Source organism: Vombatus ursinus, unplaced genomic scaffold, assembly GCF_900497805.2.
Source record: "Vombatus ursinus unplaced genomic scaffold, bare-nosed wombat genome assembly UNPS02010320.1, whole genome shotgun sequence".
Lineage (NCBI taxonomy): Eukaryota > Metazoa > Chordata > Mammalia > Diprotodontia > Vombatidae > Vombatus > Vombatus ursinus.
The window spans coordinates 6082519-6109029 of NW_020950098.1; the positions used below are offsets into that span (position 1 = coordinate 6082519).

Below are 26511 nucleotides of genomic sequence, written 5' to 3' on the forward strand. Positions count from 1 at the left end.
TGCTGACAGAGCACACAACTACTTATAAATAATGCAAATTAATATACATATATATGCCATCCACAAAAGGACATACAGGCTAGCCTTTGCTACAAGAACCATAGGATTTTAGAAAATGGGCACACAGTGTGAGAAGAGCTTAGAATTTGAGAAACATTTTAATTTCATTTCCTGTTTGAAGACAGAAAGAGTGAGGTACATAAATCAATATACATTTATACACATATCCAAAAAGTCAGAAAGGGTAGCCTCAATGATAAGAACCACAGAATTTTAGAAAATGAGCAAACAAGGTGAGAAGTTAGAATTTCTAAGAAAAAATTTAATTCCCTTTTCTGTTTGAAGACAGGAAGAGTGAACTACTTGAATTAATAATCACTCTTCATATATATATATATATGTATTTAAAAAACAGATAGGGTAAGCCCAGGGATAAAAGCCATGGAATTTTATAAAATGGGTAAAAAAGGTAAGACAGGTTAGCATTTTGGAGAAAATATTTAATTCCACTTCCCATTTGAAGACAGGGAAGAGTAAGCTTCATGAAGAAGCTCAGGATGAACCCTGCACCCCAGTGCTCAGTAGTCTAATAACTGTAAATGACAAAACACATTTTTCCTTAAAAACACATACATTCACTAAAAGTTTTGAAAAGTACATTTTCAATCATATTTGAACTTTGAGGTCAAATTAACAACTAACCTTTGTTATCATTCATTAAAAAGGAACGTTCTAAAGTTTTAATGAATTTCAGTTTGAGCTGCGCTTTGAAGTGTTGATACCACCCAACCAGTGTTTTTCTTCTTTCAATCTTTTCTTGTAAGCTCATATTTTGCTCTTTTTTTAAAATAGCAGGAAGCTCTTTCCAGTCTTTAATGAAGATAAAGGGGGCCCCCATAGCTTTAAGTAGCTGCAGTGGAGTACTAGGAGATGTGGATGCATTTCCACAATTGCCTGGTGTCATTACATCTTCTACAACAGGAATGGAGCCATAGGAACAAGCCTCATAAATTCGGTAACATTCCGTGTTTACTCCTACAGGGCACAATGTGAGATCACTCTGAAGTAAAGCCTCTTGATAGTTCTTCAAACTTTCAATTGTTTCTTGAGGCTTCCACCTAGAAAATAAGAAAAGGAATGTGAATTCCCACTCTATACTAATTCTATTCTTCAGAAGAAAAGATTGTATCTTAATATCAAGAACTAGAAATGGTTAAAAAAGAATATGTTGGTAAACAAGAAAATAAAAATCTTATCTAAAAAGAAATCAAAGCACTGTGACTTGTTTATATTTAAGTTCTTAATAAAAAAGTAAAATTTTGAGACTATCACTGCAGATATTATAATTACTAATCTTTTCATCCCATAGCTTCTTAAAAACTCTTATGACTAATATTTAAATATATCTTTCCTATTTTTCCCTCATGACTGATTCAGAGAGTACTGTACTATTCACATATAATACTAAATTTACTTTAAAAGCTGAACTGGGACTAGACTTTGATAGTCTGGAACAAAATATCTACTAAAATAATTTTAATTAAAACTTCCTGAAGGTCTATTATTAAGAGTACAATAATAAAATTTTTCTAGCTGAAATTTATTGAAGGGTATTTTTAAAGGAGAATCGGACAATGCAACTCCAAGTTCCTACAAAAACAAATTTTGAAAAATGATTCTAAAATTTTTGGAATGAGAATCTTACATTGATATTCATGGACTGTTCTAGGTTTTTCCTCCTTAAAATATTTATTCACAGACTGCCGTGCAAAAAATATGAGATGGTCCACAATTCTTGGAATCATTAAAATAACATTTATCTGACACTTAGGATGTGTTAAATGAAGCAACCAGAAGTTTGGTCTATCAGTTTTTTTTTTCCTCCTATGTTTGCTGATTGCTCCCATCCTTCATTTCCCAATTACAAGGTGTTGGTGGCACTGAGTTCACAGAAGCTGTAAGGGAACTGATGTAGTGTCAGCTACAGAGTCCTGAAATAGCAAGATGAATGCTAATGACATGAACACCACATCTTCCTGGCATTCACCACATCTCAAGGATGTCAAATTAACCTAGCAAATATCACTGAGCCAAGCTCCAGCAAATGGTTTTGCCTTTGACTGCCAGTATTATTCCAAGTCCATCCTAATGGAGCTTCTCTACCCATCTTAAAGTCCTATCTTGTCTCTGTAAGATGCCTCTAAAAACTTTAGATACTACTATATTTTCTACAGGTAAACTATACTGAGAGTACAGTGATTATCTCTTGTGGACCTTCCATGAATGCCCCAGGTTAACAAGTCCTACTGCCTGACTTTAGCAAACCAAGGGATTTTGCAAAGGAAACAGAACTTACTCTTCTCTGGCTGTAATCCAGCATAACTTATTGTTTTTATCATGTTTCAAAATGTCCATTAGAGTCTCCCTGGATGAATTTTTATAAATAGTTCCTAAGAAATTACACAAGAATGATCTCTTATCATGCAACAATGACCAACTAGGTTCCACCACAGGAAAATTTCTGTATCTATAAAAATAAACACACAAATTAGTGCATAATATATCATACCATTTTGCATTTCAAAATAGGAATGAAATGTAGATTAAAGATTAGGAATTACTTTTGTACATAATCTGAATTGTCATTTCTTACAAACCAAATGTTGACAAATCATCTTTAACAAATTATTCATGTTTATAAATATTATTATTCATTATATTATTTATATCATATGAATATCTAACATATTCATACGATATATTAATATGTTAATGATAGCTATTTCTATATTAGAAAGATTATCTACCTAAGGTGCATCTATATTTCCCTTTTATACTTCCCATTACTAATCTACATTTGTTGTATAGGTCGCATTCAAAGCTTTGCAACAATGACTTGTGCATAATCCCAGCATGCTTCCTGGTAGGGAGGCTTAGAGGGCACCTAGACCAAACTTTTATATACAAGGACTCCCTCTGCAGGTTTTTACAATATTCCACAGTAGTTGTACTTCTAGTATCTGTAAATTAAAAGTACATTATCATAAAAAGTTGCTATGAATTCATGAACACTTTTAAATTAATTTGTAGTTTGTTAATCACAATGGCATTTGAAAAATACTAATATCTATATACTTGACATTATTCAGTCAATAGAAGGCATTTTGCTTCTTATACTATGTCAAACTGAGTATTTTCTTGGAGCTAAATAAAGAAAAACAATGGTAGTGCATGGGTGCACAGAGATTCGTAATAACGATAGTGGATGCCTGTGGATTGGGGTCCACCAGTCAGGAATCACTGGTCCAGACCAACTCTCTCAATTTACAGATGAGGAAACTGAGTATCAGAGAGGTTAAGTGACCTGCCTACAGTCAAAGAACTAGAAATAGAGTAGAAAGAAGAAACAGATTTCCAGACCAGTGTTCTTTCTACCACATGGCCTCTCCAAATGATAAAAAACAAGTCTTTTTGCTAGTTAATCTAGTTTTTAAAAATTGCTACTAAGGAAAAAAACTATATAATATGGCTTTCAGATTGACTCCTTACCCCTCCAGAAAACGTAATATAAACCTGTTGCTTATTGCTAATGTGGATTAGGATAAACCAGAGATAAATCATGTTTTTAAAACCTAAAAAGTCTGGTGTAATATGATTAATCTATAAGGAGAATGCCAGGACCAGGAGGTCCCACATCATAACATACTAATACCTACCATACTAATATATTCTCTTAGTACTATGTTTTATTAATTATATTGTATTAGATTAAAAAATTTTAAAAATATTTTATTTAAAGTTTTGAGTTCTATTTCTATCCCTCCCTCCCTTCCCTGAGATGGTAAGCAATCAGATAGGTTATACATGTGCTTCTGTAAATTTTACCTGTCCCTAACGATCACAGACAGATAACTAATTTTCCTGTTCTGAAAAATCTTTAAACAAAGTTGATTCCATAGTGTTCCTTTTAATGGCATAAAGATCAAAGTATTCAATTCCGAAAGACAATGTAATTACATTTTATACTTACGTGGCTACCCCTAAGGGCCACTGGAAAACATCTTCTCCATTAATCCAGGGGCTATCATAGATTACAAAAAGTATTTGCACAAAGCCTCCATTTTTTTTAAGATACGGATTAATCCATTTGTTGTTGCAATGTTCATTTCCAAGTAAGACAACAGCAACGTGCTGGAGTTTCCGAGTGTCTACTAAAGTTTTTGTATAGAGTAACCACTGTGTGGCGAAAGAGATCTTTGTGTCTTCTCTTCCATTTAGAACAAGCACCACATAATCCACCTCAATTGAAAAGTATCCTGGGATTAGGGCTGGACCAGTGATGAAGCTGTAACATTAGAACAAAGGAACTTGACATCTGGATATGTTAAGACATTTAATTTTCATGGCAAATCTTGTCAAAATTCTGCCCAATTCTTCATGGAAATATTTCCTATAATTGTACAGTTCATGTTCTTTGAAGTCAAGCTTTAAATGATGGGGTCTGGCTGCAGACTGCTGCTAAATAATCATAGACCAAGCAAAAACAGCACCCAGAATATGAAGTATTAAGGTCAAAAGCAGAGATAAACACATCTGTCTTCATAAGCAGTTACTGAGTACCTTCTATATGTCAGGCCCTGGGATAACAAGAAGCTAATATACTACTGGAGAGACATTTATACATATATATGTATGCAAAATAAATATAAAGTCATTTGTGGGGGGGGTGGAAGGAGGGGAAGAGAGACACTAGAAGCTGGGAAAATCAGGAAGGGCCTCATGTAGGAGGCAGCATTTGAGGTGAACTTCAAAGGAAATGAGAGATTCTAACAATCTCTAAAAAGATGGAATGCATTCCAGGAATGGGAGACAGCCTGAGAAAACACACAGAGATGAGAGAGAGAATGTAATGTATGAGTAACAGTGAGAAGACCATTATGGTTGGACTGATGTGCCAATGAAGGACTCTTTTTTTTTTTTTTGGCTAGTCAATAGGGTTAAGTGACTTGCCCAGGGTCACACAGCTAGTAAGTGTTATGTGTCTGAGGCTGCATTTGAACTCAGGTCCTCCTGAATCCAGGGCCGATGCTCTATCCACTGCGCCACCTAGCTGCCCCAAATGAAGGACTCTTGTGTAGTGTCTTAGGGATTTGTGCTTTGGTCTCTGCAGCTTGACATATTATCAATGATATGGATAAACATATAGATGGAATAGTCATCAAATTTGTAAAAGACAAAAAGGAGGGGAGGGACAGCTAAAACATTGTATGACAGTCAGGATTCAAAAAGATCTTGACAGGCTAGACACAGTCAAATTTAATAAGACAATTTAATAGGGACAATTATAAAATTGTGCACATTAGTTAAAAAAATCAACTTCAGAAGTATATTAAATCCAAGCTATCAATAACTATATGAAAAACTATGAAAAAACTATATGAAAAAATGCTTCAAATTACTATTAATTAGGGAAATGTAAATTAAAACAACTTTGTGTTTCTGTTTCATACACATTTTATGACAAATACAGGGAAGTGATAATTGTTTGAGAGGCTACAGGAAAACAGGCACACAAGTGCCCTGTTAGCAGAGCTGTGAATTGGTCCAGATATTTTGGAAAGCAATCTGGAACTATGCTCTCAAAGTGACTGAACTGTGCATGCCCTTTGACTCTGCCACCACTAGCCGGCTTATACCCCAAAGAGATCAAAGAAAAAGAAAAAGTACCTACATATACAAAAATACTTACAGTAGCTCTTTTCATAGTAAACAAAAATTGGAAACTAAAGAAACTAATCCTTCTACTGGAAAGTGGCCAAATTATGGTACACGAAATAAGGAATATTGTTGTACCATAAGAAATGATGAAAAAGTCAGTTTCGGAGGAAACTAATTGGAACTCTATGAAACGTTACAGAGTGAAATAAGCAGAACTAGGAAAACCTTTTATACAATGACACCACTATAGAAAAAACAACTTTGAAAGACTTTAGAACTCGGATTAATGTAATCTATAGGTCCACAAAACTGAAGACAAAACATACTACTCACTTCTTGCCAGACAGGTAATGACCTTTTTTTTTTTTTTTTTTTTTTTTGGTGAGGCAATTGGAGTTAAGTGACTCGCCCAAGGTCATACAGCTACTAAGCATTAAGTGTCTGAGGCTGGATTTGAACCCAGGTCCTCCTGACTCCAAGACCACAGCTCTATCCACTGCACCACCTAGCTGCCCCTGAGAGGTGATGAACTTAAAATGTAGAGAAAGACATATTTTTAGCCATGGCCAATATGAGAGTTTGTTTTGTAGGACTATTCCTTTTTATGATGACAGTTTTATTTTTCATATATTTTTATTGTTCCTGTTCAAGGGGAGGAGAGGAGACAGTGGCAAGCACGGATAATAAATGGATGTAAAAATAAACAAAAATGTTTTTTAAAAGTATATGAAGGGGGCATGTGCTATAAGAGGGTCTTTAAAATGACTAGTCTCTAACCATTTTTGGTTGGCTAGAGGTGGATGCATATGTGAAGGAGGGAAGCTGGGAGGATAGTAACAACAACAACAATAGTAATAATTAACATTTATAGAGCACTTATTTTGTGCCAGGCATTGTGATAAGTGATTTACAATTACTATCTCATTTGATCTTCACAATAACTCTGGGAGGTAAGTGCTATTATTTATCTATATTTTACAGTTGAGAAAACTGAGCACACAGAAGTTAAGTGACTAGCCCAGGGTTACACAGCTAGTAAGTGTCTGAGGATGGATTTGAACTCAGGTCTTCCTGACTCCAGGCCCAGTGCTCTACTCACTGTACCACCTGTGAGAGCAAGGTCATGGAGCAGCTTACTGGCTCATTGGGATGATGATGGACTGTGAAAAGGCTCTGTGTATCCAAGTGAGAGAGTCACTTAAAACACTGAGACTCAGGGATCTTAAAAGCCATTCTCCCTACCTCTTTACAAGTCACTTTCCTCACAGCTTGATGCCTGAAATCCTTGCAAACTGTTTTAGGGTGTGTGTGTTTGTGTGCGCATGTGCACGTATACACAGGCATGTGTTGGCACCTACTAGCCCTCAAATGAATAGTTGATTATGACTGACCTGATAGGGATAACTGCTTTACAGGACAGCCTTTGTAGACTTACACATAACAATTGTGACATTACTCACAAATCAATTTTATTTAATTTAGTTTGGAGGAAAAAGTTGAATCTAGGCCAAGAAACTACTGGAGTTTTTGCTTATCTACATAATGTAAATAACCTGTATGATTTCATTTTTTTAGTTTTCGAGCATATTTACTGGAACGTAAAAAATCATAGATAATGATTGCTCTTTAAAAGGTACCTCTTTAAATGTAATTAATGATCTGATTAGCATTTATTAAATGTCTACTATGTGCAGAAGACTATTCTAGGTACTTGTAGAGCTATCAAGATAAACAGCAAAATGTATACCATTTTCACATTTGAAGGTGCCTTACCAATGACTTTCAAAAAGAGTTTAGATGAACCTATTACTTTTCCTCTTTAAGCTCAAAAGATTTGAGATTTTTCCATAGTGGTGTTCCCTCTGATGCAACAGACTGTGGCCCTTCCATTTCTTAGATGACAGTAATAAAGATTTATCACCAGAAAGAAAACCTTCTAGCAATGAATTAAGGCATAACATATACTTTTAAATGCCACTTCAATCCATCTTAAAATAAGTTGTTACATATTTCCTGAGATCAGATATTCTAAAATAGTGAAGGTCAAAAAAAAAGAGGGAACTGTGATATAGACAAAGTTCACTGACCTACTTACATTTCTGACTGCTTATTAATATGAAAAAAATGAGAAAACCAAGCACATTTTACAACAGAGACAATTCTTGACATATCCACAACACAGGAGAGAACCTTTTAACCCCAGTCTGACAGAAGTGGACAAGGAAATAGGCAGGTCACTCCTCGTGGCCTGAAGAATGAAAGAAAGGTAACAACTAAGGAGTTTAATTAGCCCAGGTTGGTATCCCTGGGAATTTCCACTGGCAAGAAGTTGGCGCTCTCCTCTTCTATCCCTTAGTCACTTTACAACCCTTATCCTGCTCCTTATGCAAGGGTTTCTGTACTCTCGCTTCTCCTCCCTGGTCCCTGCCCCAGACTCCAGAGCCATTGGTTTGGAGCTTGGTGAGCTCTCACTAGGACTGCTTGGCAGGTAGAAGAAGAGGTCTATTGGAAGAAAAGTCCATTTTCTCAGGGAAGACAATGGTGTAGTTTTACAGAATTATAGTTTAGCTACATGATGGGTTACGTAAGTTTTTGTGGGTTGACCTTAGGACCCTAGTCACAAAAATTTATAATTCTATCAGCAAATGCATTCTAAATACCTTATACAAAAACTTTTAAAAACATAACCAATTCCCAAGTTGGGGACTATCTACTATAGTCTCCTTAACTTAGGAACTTTGAGGTGGGGGGTGGGGAATTCCCTCCAGTGATGATAATCAGCAATTCTTATGTAACTGATAGCCTCTGAGCTGCCTCAGGTGTGGAGAGATTGTCACCTGCCCTTGAGCACAAAGTTATTATGTATTTGAGGCAGGACATCTCAGCCTATCTGACTTCAGGGTCAGCCATCGAATCACTGTTTCATTCTGCTTTTCAACTGGGCATTTGCTTATAGAAACAGCTATCACATACTATTTTTAAAAAAATCTAGCACAAATAAACAATGAATGTATGTTTCCTGTGGAATTTGTGCATACGTATCCTAATGTGCCTATGCATTAGGTAATACCGATATTGTACATTATGTCTGTAAGTATGTAGAGGGTCAGAATCACGTTGTGGGTTGGTTATATATATTATCTAACATAACCCAAAAAGAGAAAACAGGAATAACTCAATAATTCTGTACGTGCAGAATTTTTAGCTAATATGACATACCTTTCTGTAAGACTAAAGATAGTTGGAAAAACGTTAAAAATATTTACTATTACTGATACGATTAATAACTCAACCCTAGTCTTAACCATCAAGTTGTTTTGTAGAATATACTTTTATTTCATTTCTTCTTAAGGAATAATTGTTTGTAAAGATATTTACCTACTAACATTTAACTTTTAACTAAATAAGGTAAAGATATGCTACATTAGGTCTTGGAATGAAGTAAGGAAGGAAAGAAAGAAGAATAGATTTCTGGAAAGTAAATTCAAAACAATTTGGTTCTTAAGTTATAGGAAAGACATGATTGTTTTATCTGTCCATATCATGGAGGATGTTTTCACATACATATAACAAAAAATGACTTATTCATTTCTTATTGGTATTAATTGCTGATGAATGCGCTAGCATTTTCTCCCTTTTTCCTCCCAAATGACCATAGAAAACTGCCAGAACAATGAATTTCACTTACAACAAGTTTCCAGTAAAACTGTATGGGGAAAGTAAGTTCATCTTACATCTAGAGTAAAAGAATGGGTATACAGAGATAATTAGGATTTGGAAATCAATGTAGTTATGCATAGGAAAAAATGGAAAGAACTGTGAACTTTTGTTACAGCTAGCTAGGTTATCACTATACCAATCAACAAAAACTTGCTGAGCCCCTACTATGCCCTTGGTACTGTGGAGGATAAGGAATGAGAAATGACAAGAGAGACAGCTTCAGCAAAATCTCACAAGACTTGTATGAACTGACACAGAGTAAGTGAGTAGAAACAGGAGGACAATTTATACAGTAATACTATAAAGAAAAAATTTAAGAATTCTGATGTATGCAATCATGTATATCAATCATGCTGATGAATGATAACGGAGCACATTACCTACTTCTTGACAGAGGGGTGACAGACTCAAAATAGAGAATGAAGTATAAATTCTTAGACACGGCAAGCATAGATTTGTTTTGCTTATTTGTCACAAGAATTGTGTTTTTCTTTTTCTAAATGTGGGTGGGGAGGAGAGGGCTAGTAACAGTGTTTTTTCCCCAAAAGAAGAAATAAATAAAAAGAGAGTCACAGAAACATTTTAAAAGTGCACAGAAGAGAAGGAAGTTCAAAGGGAAATTTAGACAACTCTGAAAGTAACAAGCTGAATTTATAATTTATTTTTTAAAGCAAACTGCAGTAATTTGTGGTTTTACATAAAATCTTTTTTTCCTGTTCTACTTTTTTTTTTGTATTCATGAAAATTCAGATTTATTTAAAAAACAAAAGACATGGTCCTTGAATTCAAAGAGAGTACAATCTACTAGAAAGACAAAAATCAAAGATATGAAGCAAGAATATATAATTAAATGATAAGTCATGGCTTGCATTATAATTGTTGTAATTCTAATAAGTGGGAAATCAATGAGAACTGGCCAGGACATGGCGCATTGGAGAGGACATTCCAGGAAAAGAAAAGTGAACAATGAGAATGTGAGTTAGTAATAAGACCAATCTAATTAGAAAGGAGGGTACAGAAGAAGCAGAAAATGAAGTTGGGAAGGGAGAAGATGGACTAAGATTATGAAAAGTCTTTAAAACTAGGAAGAGATTTTATCTAGCTTCAATATGGAAAAGGGAGGAGTCAGAGATGGCTCTATTTTTTCAGTCCTACCTAGATGACTGAAAGAATATTGATATTTACAGATACATAGAGGCTGAGACGCACATGATGAAATGTTAAGTTTGGGATATGTCAAGTTTGACCTTAAGTCATAAATACATTTATTCATAAATTCGGGAAATTTCGAACTTCTTTTTTTTTTCTTGTTCTTAGTACAATATTGATGTTTAGAGAATAGGAAAAGGGAGATGTAGCTATCCAAAAAGTCCTTAGGTAAACTGAATTTAGGGAGCTTATAATTATCTTACATTTTGGATGTATTTAGAATAAGAAAAATGGAAAATTAGAAAAGGAAATTTTAAAATCTATAAAACAGAAAACCCGGGTATTGACATAACTCACAATTATAAATACAAAGGTAGAAGGTTTTTTTTAATAATTAAAAAAATATTACATCTTACTTTGGGATACAGAGTGGAGCTATATTATTTCATTGTTAGAGGGAATTCTGTGGGCAAGGAAATTCCCTCTACCAATGCAGGTTGGAATCTTCTCTGCACCTTATTATCTTGGAGAGTTGCCTACATCCTAGAACATTTAGAAATTAAATTATTTGCCCTGTTTACGCAGGTAGTATTTGTCATAGGGGAGCTTAAACTCAAGTCTTTTTGGCTTTAAGGGTAGCTCCTTCTCCATTATACTATACTGTCTCTCTATTTCTTTTAACAACAGCAGTAAAAAAAAAAAAATTAAATGTCAGAATGTCCTGGGAACCTTTCAACATAAAGACTCTGAATAACCACATAGCTATATTTGCACAGGAAGGCAACCAATGGCCAGTCAATTTCCCACAGTTTCTCAGTTAAAATATCTACAGTTCAGCAATTGCAAAACTTTTGTAAAAAATGTAATTCATTTTGTAGCTATGGCTATTAATTAGCCACACTATTTAAAATCACTGAATTTTAAATGATAGTAAAATAATTAAAACCAAACTCAAAAAAAAAATTTAAATCAATTCATGAGAAAGAACTGGAAAAGTGAAATGTGACTCACAGGTGAATTTCACAGTTTAGCCTCTGGCTAAGCTTTACACCTTTTTTATGTCAATGTATCATTTTTGTTTTCTGTTCATCCTGGCTTCTTATGCCTGGAGCCCTGGCCTAGCTCTCTAGTCCTTGAACTAAGTCCCCAGGATCCAAAGTTCTAGGTAATTCCATGCCCTAGGCTCTCCCTACTCTAGTTTTTGGGTCTTCATGGTCAGGAAATTGAGGTACAAACCCAAGCTACACAAAAGGCAGATGTGCACAAAGCACTCAAATACCTCTTTTATCCTCAACACCCCTCCCCCACCCATGTCCACAAAAGGAAGAAATTTAAATGACAAAAAAAAAGTAAAAACATGACTTCATAGAACTTTTGCTTATTAAATTTGCAGATGACATGAAGCTGGAAGGGATAACTAACAAGTTGGATGGCAGAATAAGGATCCCAAAAGATTAAAACAAACTAGAATAATGAGCCAAATCTAATTATATGGATCCCTATGAAATTTTGTTGTAAATCATGTTTCAAAATGTCAGCTGCACAAGAACAGGATAAGGGAGGCATGGGTAGACAAGAGTTCATGTGAAAAAGACCTAGTAAACTGCAAATGATCTAACAGGCCAATATAGGAGTAGTTTGTATTTTAAATCCTCATTTTCCCAAAGTTGCTGCTCGTTTAAGTATGTTCTCAAGTGGCCAGGGAAGCAGATGCATAATTTACCCTAAGAGAAGAAAACAGTACCCCTAACATGCCATTGCAGAAAACCTTCTTAAAATAGGCATAAGAGAATCCTTGTTTGAGATGTGCTTTCAAGACAGCATTCTACCCTACCAAGTCAAATGTTTTTTTGTCATCAATAAACACAATAGAATCTTATATTTTCTGCAACTTTTAGTCAATTGTGTGATTCTAAAGATGTGGCTTAATGTAGACAATCATTTGCAAAAGCCTAGCTGTTCCCTAGGAGGGCAGCTAAGTGGCACAGTGGATAGAGTGCCGGCCCTGGAGTTAGAAAGACTCATTTTCCTGGGTTCATATATGACCTCAGACAGTTACAAGCCTTGTGACCCTGGGCAAATCACTTAAATATTTTTTGCCCCAGTTCCTCATCTGTAAAATGAGCTGGAAAAGGAAATGGCAAATCACTCCAGTATCTTTGCCAAGAAAATCCCAAGTGGGGTCATGAAGAGTTGGACACAACTGAAAAACAACTGAACAAAAGCTGTTCCCTTCTCATATTTTCAAGGATGACTTTGATATTTACGTAGAACATTTTTATAGTGATTTATAAAGATGGGAAAATAAGTATGCAGGCTAGTACTTATTACTGTCTTTTTTCAGTAAGAATATTATTGGTCTTTTTTTTCTATCCTTTTCGAATCTCCATGATATAGTACAAAATAATCACTTAATACTCTAGAAGTCATGTCACCACCTGCACTGGTTCTTTCTTTGATCTGAGTCAACCACTTTTCTCAACTTTATATTTTAAGTGACCCTTCCACTTCCTTGTAGACCACACTAGGGCCTGAAGTTTCAGGGTTCAAAAATGGAGTTCCAGTATGACTGGTGATGAAAATGGAAATAAAAGCTCTATTCCATTTTCCAGGATCTGTTGATTTCTTGCCAGCATTTTCTAGAAATATTCTCTGGGCAATATTAGTTTAATTGAGTCTCACACTGAATTGTCTTTAGATGTGTTTTTTTCTCCCTTCCTTTTCATTATTTTAAATTGCAATGGGGTTGAGATAGGGCGATTTGACCAGTGACTTGACCGGTACAGAAAACTCTCAGGTGAAGAAATTCCCTCTACCAATGCAGGTCCTCACCTAGTGAGGTAATCTGCTCAGGGTCATATAGCCAGTATGTGTCAGAACCTGAACCCAGATATTCCTGGCTCTAAGGCTCTCTCTCTACACAACACTTCAATATCATCCATAAACTGCCATGCTCCTATACAGTTTTACAAATGAGTTTGTTTTCTAAACTGGTGTTTCCCTTAGCTGCCAGTTCCCTCTACTTAGGAAGGAGATCAAAAGGCTAAAATGGTTTTTAGCCAGCTCTTCTGGCTTCCTCTTTGGACAGACTGTATTAATTGATAACTTTTTTTAGGAAATGTTGATAAGATCCACATTTTTGCTTCCTCCACCCCAATCATTTCCTATTTTCTAGCACTGTTTCCTCGTTTGAATAGATTGATTTCAAGTTGTACCATTTGTAGGCCATGTCTTATTACTGAGATCTTTCCACTAGGCCTATTTCTAATGACCCCGGCACGAGCCAATTCTATGATGTAATCCATAATAAAGCACATGTGTGGCTTTTAGGGCACTATCTTCAACACAGCGTAACAGTTAAATGATTTTTATGGAAACTCCTTACACTGATACAGATGGCCTACTTATCCCTATCATTTAGCTTTAGTTAACTTGGGCACTGTGAAGAGTCACAGCCAGTATATGTCAGAGGTAAGACTTAAATCCAAGTAGTACTGACTCTGACACAGGCTCTCTATTCAATATGTTATGTGACCTTTCTTTTCTTTTCTTTCTTTTTTTTTTTGGTTAATTCATCAAATATAACATCCTTAAGTAGAGGAAAGTATTAAGCAGAATTCATTCTATAATTCTACTTCATACTATTGCCAGTGGGTAGCATGCAGTAGGTGCTTAATAAACATACCTTGGAGGATGTGTTACATGAATATCATCAATATTTGTATGACTAGCTTTATCACATATCTACTCAACCTATGAAAAGTTCTGTTAGGTGGAATGCTATGTTCGCTTAAGCTCTGGCAAAACAGTCAGAGGAGCTGTCTAGCTGCTCTTTTTTTATTCCTTATGAGCTAAATCTCATGCTATTCCCTTCTGGAGACTTGTAAAACCTGAATAAAATACATTTTAGCAATATGATAGTAAGATCAGACTGTGCTGAAAGGAGAAGCTGAGAAGGCAGAGTCTTCTGTGCAGACTCCAGACAGTTGAGGTCTACTGTGTGTTTTCTTCAATTTGGTGTTTGGTATTAAATTGAGAAGAATTTTGTCTGGCAGGAAGGAAGAGAATCCTGACAGAACAGTATCACAAAAACCCAGGAGGAGAATATCCAGAAGGAGGGGAGGATCAATAGTGTCAAATCTTGCAGAGAGGTCAAGATGGATAAGTACTGAAAAGAAACCACCAGATTTGCAATTAGTATGTCACTAGTAACTTGTAGGGAGAAGCTTTAGGTAAGTGATGAGGTTGAGAGCAAGACAAGAAGTGATTATGAAATGATCAGAAGGAGAGAAAATGCCAGCAATGAGTATAGAAAGATTTTCCTTTAGGACTTTGGCTGTGAAAGGGAAAAGAGTAATTAGATAGTAGGTTGAGGTATTAGTAGGATCAAGTAAATTTTTTTGGGGGGGGGGGAGATGATCTGGGCATGTGTATAAGTAGTAGGAAAGGAATTGGTGGATAAGGAGAGATTAAAAATTAGGGGGATGGTCAAAAGGGAAAAATCCCACAGGGGAGTTAAGAATACAAAGAGTCCAGACAGTGTTTTGGAGAAAGTTTCTCCAAAAATGAAGCAAAAGAGGACAGAATTAGGGATGATGCTGATGTAATTTGGAGCACAACAAGCTTGCTTCCCCAAGGAGATCCTGTGAATCATCTTTACATGTTTATACAACTTTGTTTTGTATTCTCATTTTACCATAAGAATGCCAATATTGATGTGGCCCAATTTTTCCAATAGCAGGTTGATTGTTTGTCACTAGACAAAAGTTTGAAGTACCAATAGTTAAGGCAGAGAGGTGTTCTACTTCCTTTCTGCCAATCTTCTATGGTCACCACTGAAGATCAGTGTTGAGGGCCTTTATATCTTTTTCTTTATTTCAAGGGTTGTCATGCCATGACCCTACCTATAAAGATATGGAGTTATCTTTGTTTATTTTCACATTCCCTTGTTCTCTTTCTCAATGGCTTTATTTCATTTGACTTAATTCCTGACTTCCAGTTTTCTCAATTGATTGACATTCTAAAGTCTTACATGATAATATTCCATGCTTTTGATCATTTGTCACAATCCCTATACTTAGTTATTTTTAAAGTGTTACTGATGTCCTTTGCTTTTACATTACATTAATTTCAAAATATACCCTTCCTCCTTTCTTACTCAGAATCTCCCCTTGTAACAAAGATTAAAAAACAACAACAGAAACAGTTCAGCAAAACCAATTACTACATTAACTATGTTCAGACAGCATATGATTCATTCCACGTTTAGTTTTAACAAAAAGTGTTAAATCTCTCACTTGAGGCAAAGCTTATACTTTATAGTTACTACCCTATACTTTAAAAATCTGCATTTATAATTTAAGCAGAGTATAACCAATTATTCAGAGACACGGATAAATTAGATAAATTAGGCAATGGATAAATTAGAAAGGTCTTTTCTTATATAATATTATATTATTTCTAAAGAAACTATCCTCAGTTATGGTAACTTGTGCTGTATACCTCTTGAAATTGCAAAGCTCCAATCAGATAAAAAAACATTTTTCTCAAAACTACTGTCCGTATTTTTCTAAAACAAGTTTTCTTTTACATTGCTTCAAATAATGTGGAAAAAGCTTTTTTTCTTCACTTATTTGATTCTAGTCTTTACCTGTTTAAATGCATCCTTTGTGGTTATCCAATCCCCATATCTTGGCTAATTAACTAGCCGAATCTCATGAATTCTATTGCCAAACTATCTCTTGCTTATTCCTCACTCTCTATTCACATGGCTACTAACCAATTTGTGCACTCATCACTTTCACCCTGGACTATTTACAATGTCTTCTGGACTGGTCTCCCTAATTTCAAGCTCCAACTTCATTAATGTATCCTCCACACAACCACAACACAGGTGGGATCCTGTTACTTCCCTGATCAAAAATCTTCACTGGCTCCCTATCATAGCCTCTGGTATAAAACAAAAAATCTTTAGCCTGACATTTGAACTGCTCTGCTATCTCGCTCCCCTCTACTTTTCCAGACAATATTACATTACTTCTTTGTACTCAAACTTTCCTGCCCAATTGAACCACTGACTGTTCCCTAAACAAGACATTCTGCCTTCTGTCTTTGTGTCTTTGCACAGGTTGCCTATCCCCTCTGCCTAGACAGTACTCTCCCCTTTTACAATCATCAGCTTCCTTCCTGAAGACTTAGTCCTGATGCTACTACCTCTGTGAAAACTTCCTGATCTCAGCTGTTAAAGAGTTCTCTCCCATATTTACTTACCTGCACACACGGAGTACAAAATCCTGGAGGACAAGAACAGATTTATTTTTGTCTTTGAGTTCCTAGCACCTAACACAGTCATACATATTAGGCACTTAATGAATATCTGTTAATTGAATTAAATAATTCATTTGTATTTTTTTACAAGCTTTTAGTGCCTATCTTGGTAACTCTTGCTTTTAACTAATGGTCAAAAGCATATTCTTGCTGTGAATGTGATACTCTCATTTTGTTTTGATTTTTCTCCAGTAATTTAACACCTTAGGCTTTTTTCTCCCCCAGGTTTCCTTTTTCCGTTCCCAAAGTTCTTTGCATATAATACACAATTTAAATTTCTTTGTTCAAAGCAATTCATAATGTTGATATGCTGTGACCTATTTTTTCCCTTCTGTTTCCTTGACTTGAGGAAATTGAAATTTGCTCCACACATATTATTTCCTAGCTCTAACAACAAAGAACAGCCAACTTTCACTGAGCAGTTTAAGTATTACTAGATTGAGGTATTTTTTTTAAATATTCACAAGAAAGAGAAATGAGTCTGACATCATATTAGCTAGAACACTATAAAAATATAAAGCCTGATCATCCAATATTTTAAAGGTTATATAATTTCAGTTCTACAAGACTGCATTCAATACAGGTCTTCAATATTCATTCAATAGCCTCTTAAAAGTAAAACATGCAGAGCACTATGTTAGGCACTAGGGGAGATACAAAGTTTAACTGAGATAAAAACCTTTCCATCATGCATTTTACAGTCTAGTGGGGTGCTAAGAAAGGCATAATTATAACATACAATATTACAAAGCAAAGTGCTACGTGAGATTCAACAGCAAATATTCTTATTGGAGAGAAAAAAAGAAAATGGCAGGTAGGTATTTCCTAAATGTTAGCTTACGTGTATTGAAATGAATTGAATGTCCATACTGATGTGAATCCATTCCTCTGAATGTATGTCAATTCACAAGTTATTAGATAAGGATCTCATATTTAAAGCTGATGATCTATAAGACTTATCCTTACTACTCGCTGCCTCTTTTTGTGTAATTCAACTCTCATCAATGCACAAACTGAAGCTAAGGAAGGGGAAGGCGGTGTCATGGAGGACTCTGCCCTTGGACAGGCTGGACCCTGGATCCTTAGTTTGGGATCATATGCAAAGTACTTCCAGAAAGAGTATCCATTAAAGCTTGTGTGCTTCTGCTACAAACTTTCAGAACTAAAGGTCACCCCAATGACTTACTAGAGAAAAAGCCTTTTGTAGAGGGATCCTCTTAAATACCACCTGGAAGGAAAGATTCCCTTCCTCTTCAACCATGGCACTAGAGAGTAATATTCTCTTATGAGAGCTAATAAACCTTACCCAATTCTTTGACAGTACCAAAATGAAAGTGCCACAAATTTTAAGAGTCTATATGGAGTGGTATAGAAGATTCCTATTTGATTCATATTCAAATTTCTAAGAATAAGTTGATGATTATCAAATCTTCAGATGACTCAAGGCCCAGAGAGAGAGTTAACATGCTGGATGACAGTCTTGGGGTCAAAAAAGATCCTGACAGACTAGAATGATAGGCTTTCTCTAAGAAGATTAATGCAAATTGAAATAAATGCAAAGACCTACTTTGGGTTAAAAAAAAATCAACTGAAAAAGTCTAAGATGGGGAAGAAATGGTCAGAAAACCATTCAGTTTAAAAAACCTACCAGTTTTCATGGACTGCAAACTCAATATGCATGAAGAGCATGACAATGCAGACAAGAAGGTGAATGCAACACCTAGATAAAGAAAACTAAAATTTTATAGCTACTTTGTTATCAAATTGAACAAAAAGTTTGATGTTTTTAGAGTGAGATTTTTTTGAAAAGATACACATGGAAAAAATCTTTTAGGCAAACAAAAGTATACAATAAAGAATTTAACTGGTAATAAAAATTAAAGTGACATTAAGTATTTAACTATAATTATTTCTTGATATTGGTGAGGAAGAAATAAAAAGCTAACACAAACAGTATCTTTGGTTCACATTTTCCCAAACAATACAATTTTTGCTAAATTCTTTTGAGTGAAGAATTGTGGAACTCTCTTCATTTTAAAAATCTTCCAGGAATAACACAAAATTCCTATAAAGTCATGGATATGGATGTATAAAACAAAAACTTAAACAAAAACATTGGTTTTACTGAATATAAAGGAATAATACGGTTCCCTCTGAGTATTGTAACTCACTGTTCCAAACCTCTTAAATCATCTAATAAAGTTCATGTACAAAACAACGTTTTAACAAGCAAGGTCTCAGAATGTTAGTAACAGTCTTCATACTGATTTATTTGGTTTAAAAAAATAAACATGATTGTAATAAGGGGACAAAAATGAAAAATTCCATGTTAACCTCAAAAGCATCTATGTTAAAATACTCTGCCAATAAAAAGATATCTTCCCCATCTCTATCCTCTAAGAAGCCCCCAAAGATTCAACATTACAATATCTAAAGCTCAAGGTATGCTTTTTACATGGTCAAGATACATCTTTAAAATGCAACAGGCATATGAGACTAGGCAGCATGCAAAATACTTTGGGATCTATTTAGTGTCATTTTGTCTTCTTGTCAAAGTTAATTAGTAATTTAAAAATAACTGGTGTTTTAAAATTTCTTAACAAAATGTCCAAGGACACCATTTTAAATATTAATTTGTTATCCAAGAAGCTTATTTCCCTTTTCTTTACAGTAAGTAGACTGAATCAAAATTAATTTAGGTAAATATATTTCCCTCTAACCAACTTTGTTCCTGCTTAAAAAACAAATGGTGCTGTAACACAATTAAAAATTAAAAGGTTGCACAATTAGTACCTGAAATATGTTCTTCCGGCTTTTAAGTTTCCTTCTCTCCACTGAGCAGTCACATCAGCAGGTTGAAGTAAGCCTTCAAAAATATGCTGCCACAGATAAAGACCTGGTAACCAGAAAAATTTAAAAAATATACATACATACATTTACATATGTACATATACACATATATGGATATGTACATATAAGTGTGTATTTATAATACAGTAATGTCTAATGTAGGAAACTACTTTAAATTTACTTATTTATTTCAATTAGCTAGAGAAACATTTCTTCTGCTTTGTTTCTTTATGGACTTTCATAACTGAGGACCAATTAGTAACTGATTAAAATAAGCCCCATACTAAAAATAAACATATCAGTGTTTTAACATTATTAATATTCTAAATACTATTTTATGGATTAGAATATTGGTCTCTATTGTTCCTCCTTTGTAGAGGTTGTCGTGGGGAAGGTGGGTTTACTGGGGTAGAACATAAAATGTCAATTTTTTTTTCTATTTATTGATTGGTTTTGTTGAATTTTTTCTCTTCAATCTTTTTCTTTTTTATAAAGAAAGAAAGGGGGATAAAAGGGAAAATCTAGGCAACCTTATTAAAAAAAATACAATGTCAATATTGTTAGTTATTAAAATTTCATCTATAGTAACCCACGAATATTTGGGTGAAGCACAGTTTTAACATCTAAACTGGGTATTACATAAGTGATTAAATTGTTCTCTCCTGCTTAATTTAAAATATATTCAAAATTTGCTCTAGAATCCTATGTTCTAGTAAAAAAAGACAACCAGGTGATACATAGCTGCAGAATAAATATAAGGAGAATAAATACAAATAGATACAAAGTAGTAAAGTGCAAGATTGTTTGGGAGAGAGGGCATTAGCAGTTGAGGGGATTATGAAAGGCTTTATGGTAGTGCTGGGGCTGAAATTTCAAAGGAGAGGATTCTATGCAATGAGGTATAAGAGACATGGAATACACCTCCAACATTAGAGAGAGTCAGCACCAAGGTGTGGGAATGAGAAATAGAATGCCACATATGAGAACACAGAGAAGGCCAGATACGGGGAAAGGATCCATATGTACCGAATTCAGAGAATTGCCAAAGTGATATTCTTTAAGCACAGGTCTGAGAATGTCATTCCTCTTAGGAAATGATTCTTTCCTCTCCTACTGCCTCTAGGATAAAATTCAATCTCCTCTGGGATTTAAAGCCTCTTACAACCTGGTTCCTATCTACCTTTTTATGTTTGTCATGTGTTATTTCTCTTGACAAAATCTATGGTCTAGTCAAACCAGTATTGTTGCTGTTCCTTCTATGTCTTGGTTCTGTATCTCCACCGACAGTTCCTCTGCTTGAAATGAGTGTCTTAAACTCTGCCTTTTGGAATTCCTGCCTTCTTTCAAAGTTCAGCTTAAGTGTCACCTACTTGAAATTTTTCCTGATCCTCTAGCCTAGATGCTATGGTTTTCCTTTTGAAATAAGCTTGTATTTAAATTGTATTTATTTACATGCATGCATATTATTTCCTACCAAAAGAATATAGGCTCTTTGAGGTCAGGGAAACTTTAGTTTTTGTATGCCCAGAGCCTAGAATAGCATCTGGCATGGAGGAGATTCTTAATAAACGCTTACTGATTGATCTGGGAGAAAAAAAGAAAGAAAAATTGCCTACATTTTAACAGGACAGATATAGCAATGGTTATAGACAAAGAAATAATTTCAGCTGCCAATGTATAGGTGCAGGTCATCTAAAGGTTAAAGTAAAGAATAAATACTGGATTAGAAAATGGATCAAGGATAACAAGATGACACTACATTCAATTTTAGCAACTCCAGATATGCTTATTGAGAGATGTGAATATAAGCACAAGTATCTTTTGTTGATTAAAAAACCAACCAACCAGGGGTAGCTAGGTGGTGCAGTGGATAGAGTACCAACCCTGGAGTCGGGAGGATCTGAGTTCAACTCCAGAGTCAGACACTTGACACTAGCTGTGTGATGCTGGGTAAGTCACTTAACCCCATTGCTTAGCAAAAAACAAAACAAAAAACCAACCAACCTTTAGCCAAGTAGAATAAAAACACAGAGCCTTAAAAGTCTTTTGACAGGATGTTCTCTGTTGCATATGTTAAAGTCATGCAAGATTTTATAATGGGTGAGACTATGGAGATAACTTTGGGATTGAGAAGAACATTATATTTGTGATCTGGAAAGTCCCTGATAACCTCTAAGAAAATGTGCTTCCTAATCAGGAATTATATGAAGAGGGTGATTAAAATGTCCATACCCTGTGATCCTGATATTCCACTGGGAGCCACACACTCCACTGGTAAGGCAGTGACAAAAATAAAGTACTCATATACAACAAAACATGCATAGCAGCACTTTTCGTGGCAGAAAAGAACTAGAAGCAAAGTCTACGCCCAACTGGGAAACAGTTAAACAAATTGTGGCACACAAATGTAAAGAAACACATACATTACATTAAGAAATGTTGAACACAGAAAATCAAGGGAACACTTGCATGAACTAATGTAAAGTGAAATAAGTAGAACTAGGAAAACAATATATACAATGAATATAATAATAAAAATGATAAAAAAAGAGCAAAATAATCCAAACCGAATTTTACTAGAGTTCCATGAACAAAACTGGTCAGAGAGGAGATATGACAAAGTACTTCTTGGTTCTGAGTGTGGTAAAATTACAATGACTGATTCTGATATGGAACTCTGCATATGCCAGACTTTTTCAATATGCTGGTTACTTTTGAACTTTTTCTCCTCTTTTTTATTTTTCATCATAAAGGATAACTCTCCAGAAGAGAGGAAAGATATATTGGGAAATGCAGGTGATGTAAAACTAAAATCAGTATCAATTTTTTTTATTAAATATCAATACAATTTTTTTAAAAAGAACAAAAGCTTCCACGTTTTTGCTCATGTGTTCTTCACATTCAGTGATCTCCCATCTCTTTCTTGGGTTTGGACCACTGTATATAATGTCAGACTTTTTCAATATGTTAGTTTTGATAACCTTTTTCTTCCTCTTTTTATGTAATTTAAAAATTTTTTCATTATAAAATTTGACTCTCTGGGAGGGGGAAATGATGCATTAGGAAAGGTGACATACAAAAAAACTTATCAATAAAAATGTATTAAAAAACCCCTAATGTTTCCATATCTTTGCTCTCACCTGCACTACATTTCCAGGTTTTCTTTCTTTTATACCAATCCTAACCATTTTTCAAGGCCCATCTCAAGACCCTCTCAAACCATGTTTATCCTCCTTGGCATTCTAGCTATCCAAATTGATCTTCATCTTTTTCAATCTCTTACAGCATTTACTGTCCAACATACACAATCAACATTCAATTTTATACCGTCTTTTTTGGTGTTCCATATTGTTTTATGTATTTTTAGTCCAGTCTTTCCAATTTTACTGTAAGCTTTATGAGGGTATAGACCAAATATTTTATTTCTGTGTTGCCCACAATACTTAGCACACATAGAAAAGATAGATTCATTCAACAAATATTATTGCCTACTGTGTACATAACACGATGTTAGGCACTGGAGGAGATATAAAAGTTGATTCCAACCCTAAAGAAGGTTATCGTCTCAAAGGAAAAAACAAAACAAAACACTTTTCTCTCATACAACCAAGTGGGTAAGTATTATTATCTCCTGAGTAGGCAGAGGAGATAATTCAGAAGGATTAAATGTCTTGGCCAAGGGCCAAATAAAGCTGGGATTAAAATTGAGGTCTTCTGATTAAAAATCAGCGCTCTTCTAAAATATGCTGCCTTCCAATATATCACACTGGCCATTCAATAACTTGTTAATCCAATTAAATTGAATATAATGATGCTATATTTCTCTCCCTAAAACTATACTCTAATTTTTTTTTTGGACCTAACACATGATTTCATCAGTGTAAGAAATTCCCTGTCCTAATGCATATCTACAATTCAGCAATGTAAGGGTCTTAGAAAGTTGCCTGTACCACTGAAAGGCACACTGAAATGTGTGCCTTGACAGAGCCCAGTTGGTAAAAGTCAAAAGCAAAATTTGAACTCAGAGTTTCATATCTTCAAAGCTAGCTGTCTATCCATTATGTTAGACTGCCATTCACACCAGTATTGTAGTATTTTTAAAGTGCATAAGAGAAAATATTGATTACCTTTTGTGTATACACACGCACACATATTTACATAAAGTTGAAAAATAGCAAGGTAACTTTGAAAAAGAATTCTGGTAAGTTCCAAAAGAATAATTTATACAATTACTACAATATTGTAAAGAAAAACATCTTTGAAAGACTTAAGAATCATCTGACAGAGAGGTGGGGGCTCAAGGTTCAGACTGAAATAAATATTTTCTGACACAGGCAATATATAGATTTATTTTGTTTGTTTATGCCTATTTGTCAAAAGTTTTGTTTTTTTTTTTAATGGGGGGAGTAACTTAGGAGAGTTAGGGAAACAACTATAGTAATAAAAGGAAAACAAGAAAAAAGAGCCATTGTAGCAGTTTTTAAAACGCACAGAAGAGAACAGAAGTCTGCCTTCAGGAGACAGACAAGCAGGGCAGTTTTGCAACTAACATGCTGAATTTTGTAAAAATGCAAGCTGGATATATAATGAGAGATTTGTGGTTTCGTGTGCAATCCTTTCTGTTGTTGTTTTTCTGTGTATATGAAAGTGCCCATTTGTTGATTTTGGCAGAGTTCAGAATAACAAAAAAACATTTTTTAGAATACTTCCAGTACTACCATATCATATATACTCTTAAGAGCTTAATAATCAGTCAAGGATGAAGATAAGATGGACTCAAAAATACCAATTTAATATAATGTTTACAAGCAAAATTATTTTGTGATATATTTACTATGTAATTTATACAACTCACCAATGGCAGCCTTGCCCCAGATCTGTACCCTGAGGTCTATTTTTCCTTTCTGAGATCTCTTTTTCTCAAACAACTGAAGGTTACTTTCATATCTATGTTGCAAAGCAAGCTGCTCAATTTTTTCATCTGCTTCCCAGGGATTCCATTCCTCATTTGTCAAAGAAGAAGGTTCTGTGTTTTAAAAAGAGTATTGACAAGCAAGTTACCATGGTATCAGAGACAGATTCAGGAATTCCTTATGAAAGATTACCAGGATAGATATAGGGAACAAATGTATATAACTAAGGGGAAATTTTAATGTAGGGGCAGGACATAATTTTAAGGCATAATTCACACTACTTGAGCTGTAGCTTTCTTCAAACAATTTAAATATTGGCTGTATCTACTCTTATCAGAACTTTTGTAGTTTATTGTGGAAATGATAAAAAGCAAAATTTGATTCAATGTAATGGTGTACAATTTAAAATTTTAAAAGTAGTAGCTAGTTCATTATTTGATACATTTCTGAGTTCTGAAAGAGCTTGAGAATTAAAAGGAGAAGCAATATAGATTTCCTCTCCAAAAGTGGCTTGTCAAATTGCTAATGGTGTGTATCAATAGTGTATATTTATGTTTTACTATGTCTTTGTCAACTGTTACATGAATAATCCTGCGCATAAAAATACTATACTTCAAAAAGACAATGTAACATTTATTCAACTGTATAAAAATTATATCCAGGCTGTCACAGAAGCAACTAAGTTTCAAATACTGGTGTAAAATTCTGAATGACTAGAGTCCAAAGGGAAAACTATCTTCCTAGGTCCAGTCCTCACTCCAAATATCTTAATATGCTTGTTTATAAAACACTGTAAGAAAGACCATCCTCCCTGCTATCTCATTAGGGTGTAACAGAAGTGTGTCTCCTCTAATATAGGTAGAACCTAGCTAGCTTGATAATCATTCACCAGACTTAGCCCTAAACACAGGAAAGGAGACCAAGACATGCAAAGAGTACTCCTGTTTCCTGGAATCAGCAGGCTTGGGTTAAAAACCTGACTGTGCCACTTAACTTACCACTACTGCCATCTTGGACAAGTTTCTTTTCATGGCCTCAATTTCCTCATCTGGAAAATGGGGTAAAACACAATTTCTAATGGCCTTTCCTCCCCAAATCAGTCTAAATTCTAAGATTACATGACAGGAACAATTTTCAAACCACATTCCTTCTCTCTCTCTCTCTCTCTCTTTTTTTATTAAAACATATCTCATTTGAGTCTCACGACGACTCTGTGAGGTAGGTGCTATTATAATCCCCATTTTACAGATGGGGAAACTGAGACACACAGGGGTGAAGTGAATTGCCCAGGGTATTATGATCCCAATTTTAAAGTTGCGGAAGTTGAGGCAGGTAGCGGTTAAACGCAGCTCAGAGCTCTGCGCACGTGGCGCCCCGGGGGGCCTTGTGGCGGAGGGGGCGTGGCTGGAGAAGACGCCCACAAGGACGCGGGAGGGAGGGGTCGGGCCGGGCCCAGCCTACGAAACCTCGCGGCTCCTCTCCCCCACCCCCCCGCAGGGTCGGGCCGCTCTTCGCTCCCGGCCTCCTCCGCGCGCCGCCGCCGGGAGGGGAGGGGGAGGGGAGAAGTAGGAGGGGGAGGGGAAAAGGAGGGGGAGCCAGGAAGGAGGAAGATTGGGAGGGAGGAGGGAGGAGGAGGAGGGGAGGGTTCGTTACCTCCGTGGCTGCTGAGCCGACCCTTTTCCGGGGCCTTCCCGTCCCTCAGGCCTCGCGTGGAGGCTGCCGAGCCCCGGCGGCCTCGGCGGCTGCCGAAGAAGACGCTGTAGGCGGCGTAGAGCGAGAAGAGGCAGTAGGCGGCCACGAACGCCGAGGCCAGGCGTTTCTGCGTGAGCCGCAT

General features: G+C 35.5%; 1 protein-coding gene across 1 annotated transcript; it reads right to left on the reverse strand.

Moving 5' to 3' along the window:
- Nucleotides 1-176: 176 nt before the first annotated feature.
- On the reverse strand, nt 177-26511 carry RXYLT1 (ribitol xylosyltransferase 1). The gene is made up of 6 exons (XM_027854192.1): nt 26331-26511; nt 24620-24790; nt 19708-19810; nt 4031-4345; nt 2357-2527; nt 177-1118 (listed from the first exon to the last, which is right to left on the reverse strand). The coding sequence occupies exons 1-6, from the start codon at nt 26509-26511 to the stop codon at nt 698-700; spliced, it is 1362 nt and encodes a 453-aa protein (XP_027709993.1). The 3' UTR covers nt 177-697.

What these genes read in the sequence shown, in the direction of transcription:
- RXYLT1 (XM_027854192.1), bottom strand. Translation starts at nt 26,511, where the DNA reads ATGCGGCTCACGCAGAAACGCCTGGCCTCGGCGTTCGTGGCCGCCTAC. An exon ending in CTGGGGCAAGGCTGCCATTG is followed by an intron (nt 19,811 to 24,619) that starts GTGAGTTGTATA and finishes TCTGGTTACCAG; the next exon opens with GTCTTTATCTGTGGCAGCAT. An exon ending in GCCGGAAGAACATATTTCAG is followed by an intron (nt 4,346 to 19,707) that starts GTACTAATTGTG and finishes CTAATGTTACAG; the next exon opens with CTTCATCACTGGTCCAGCCC.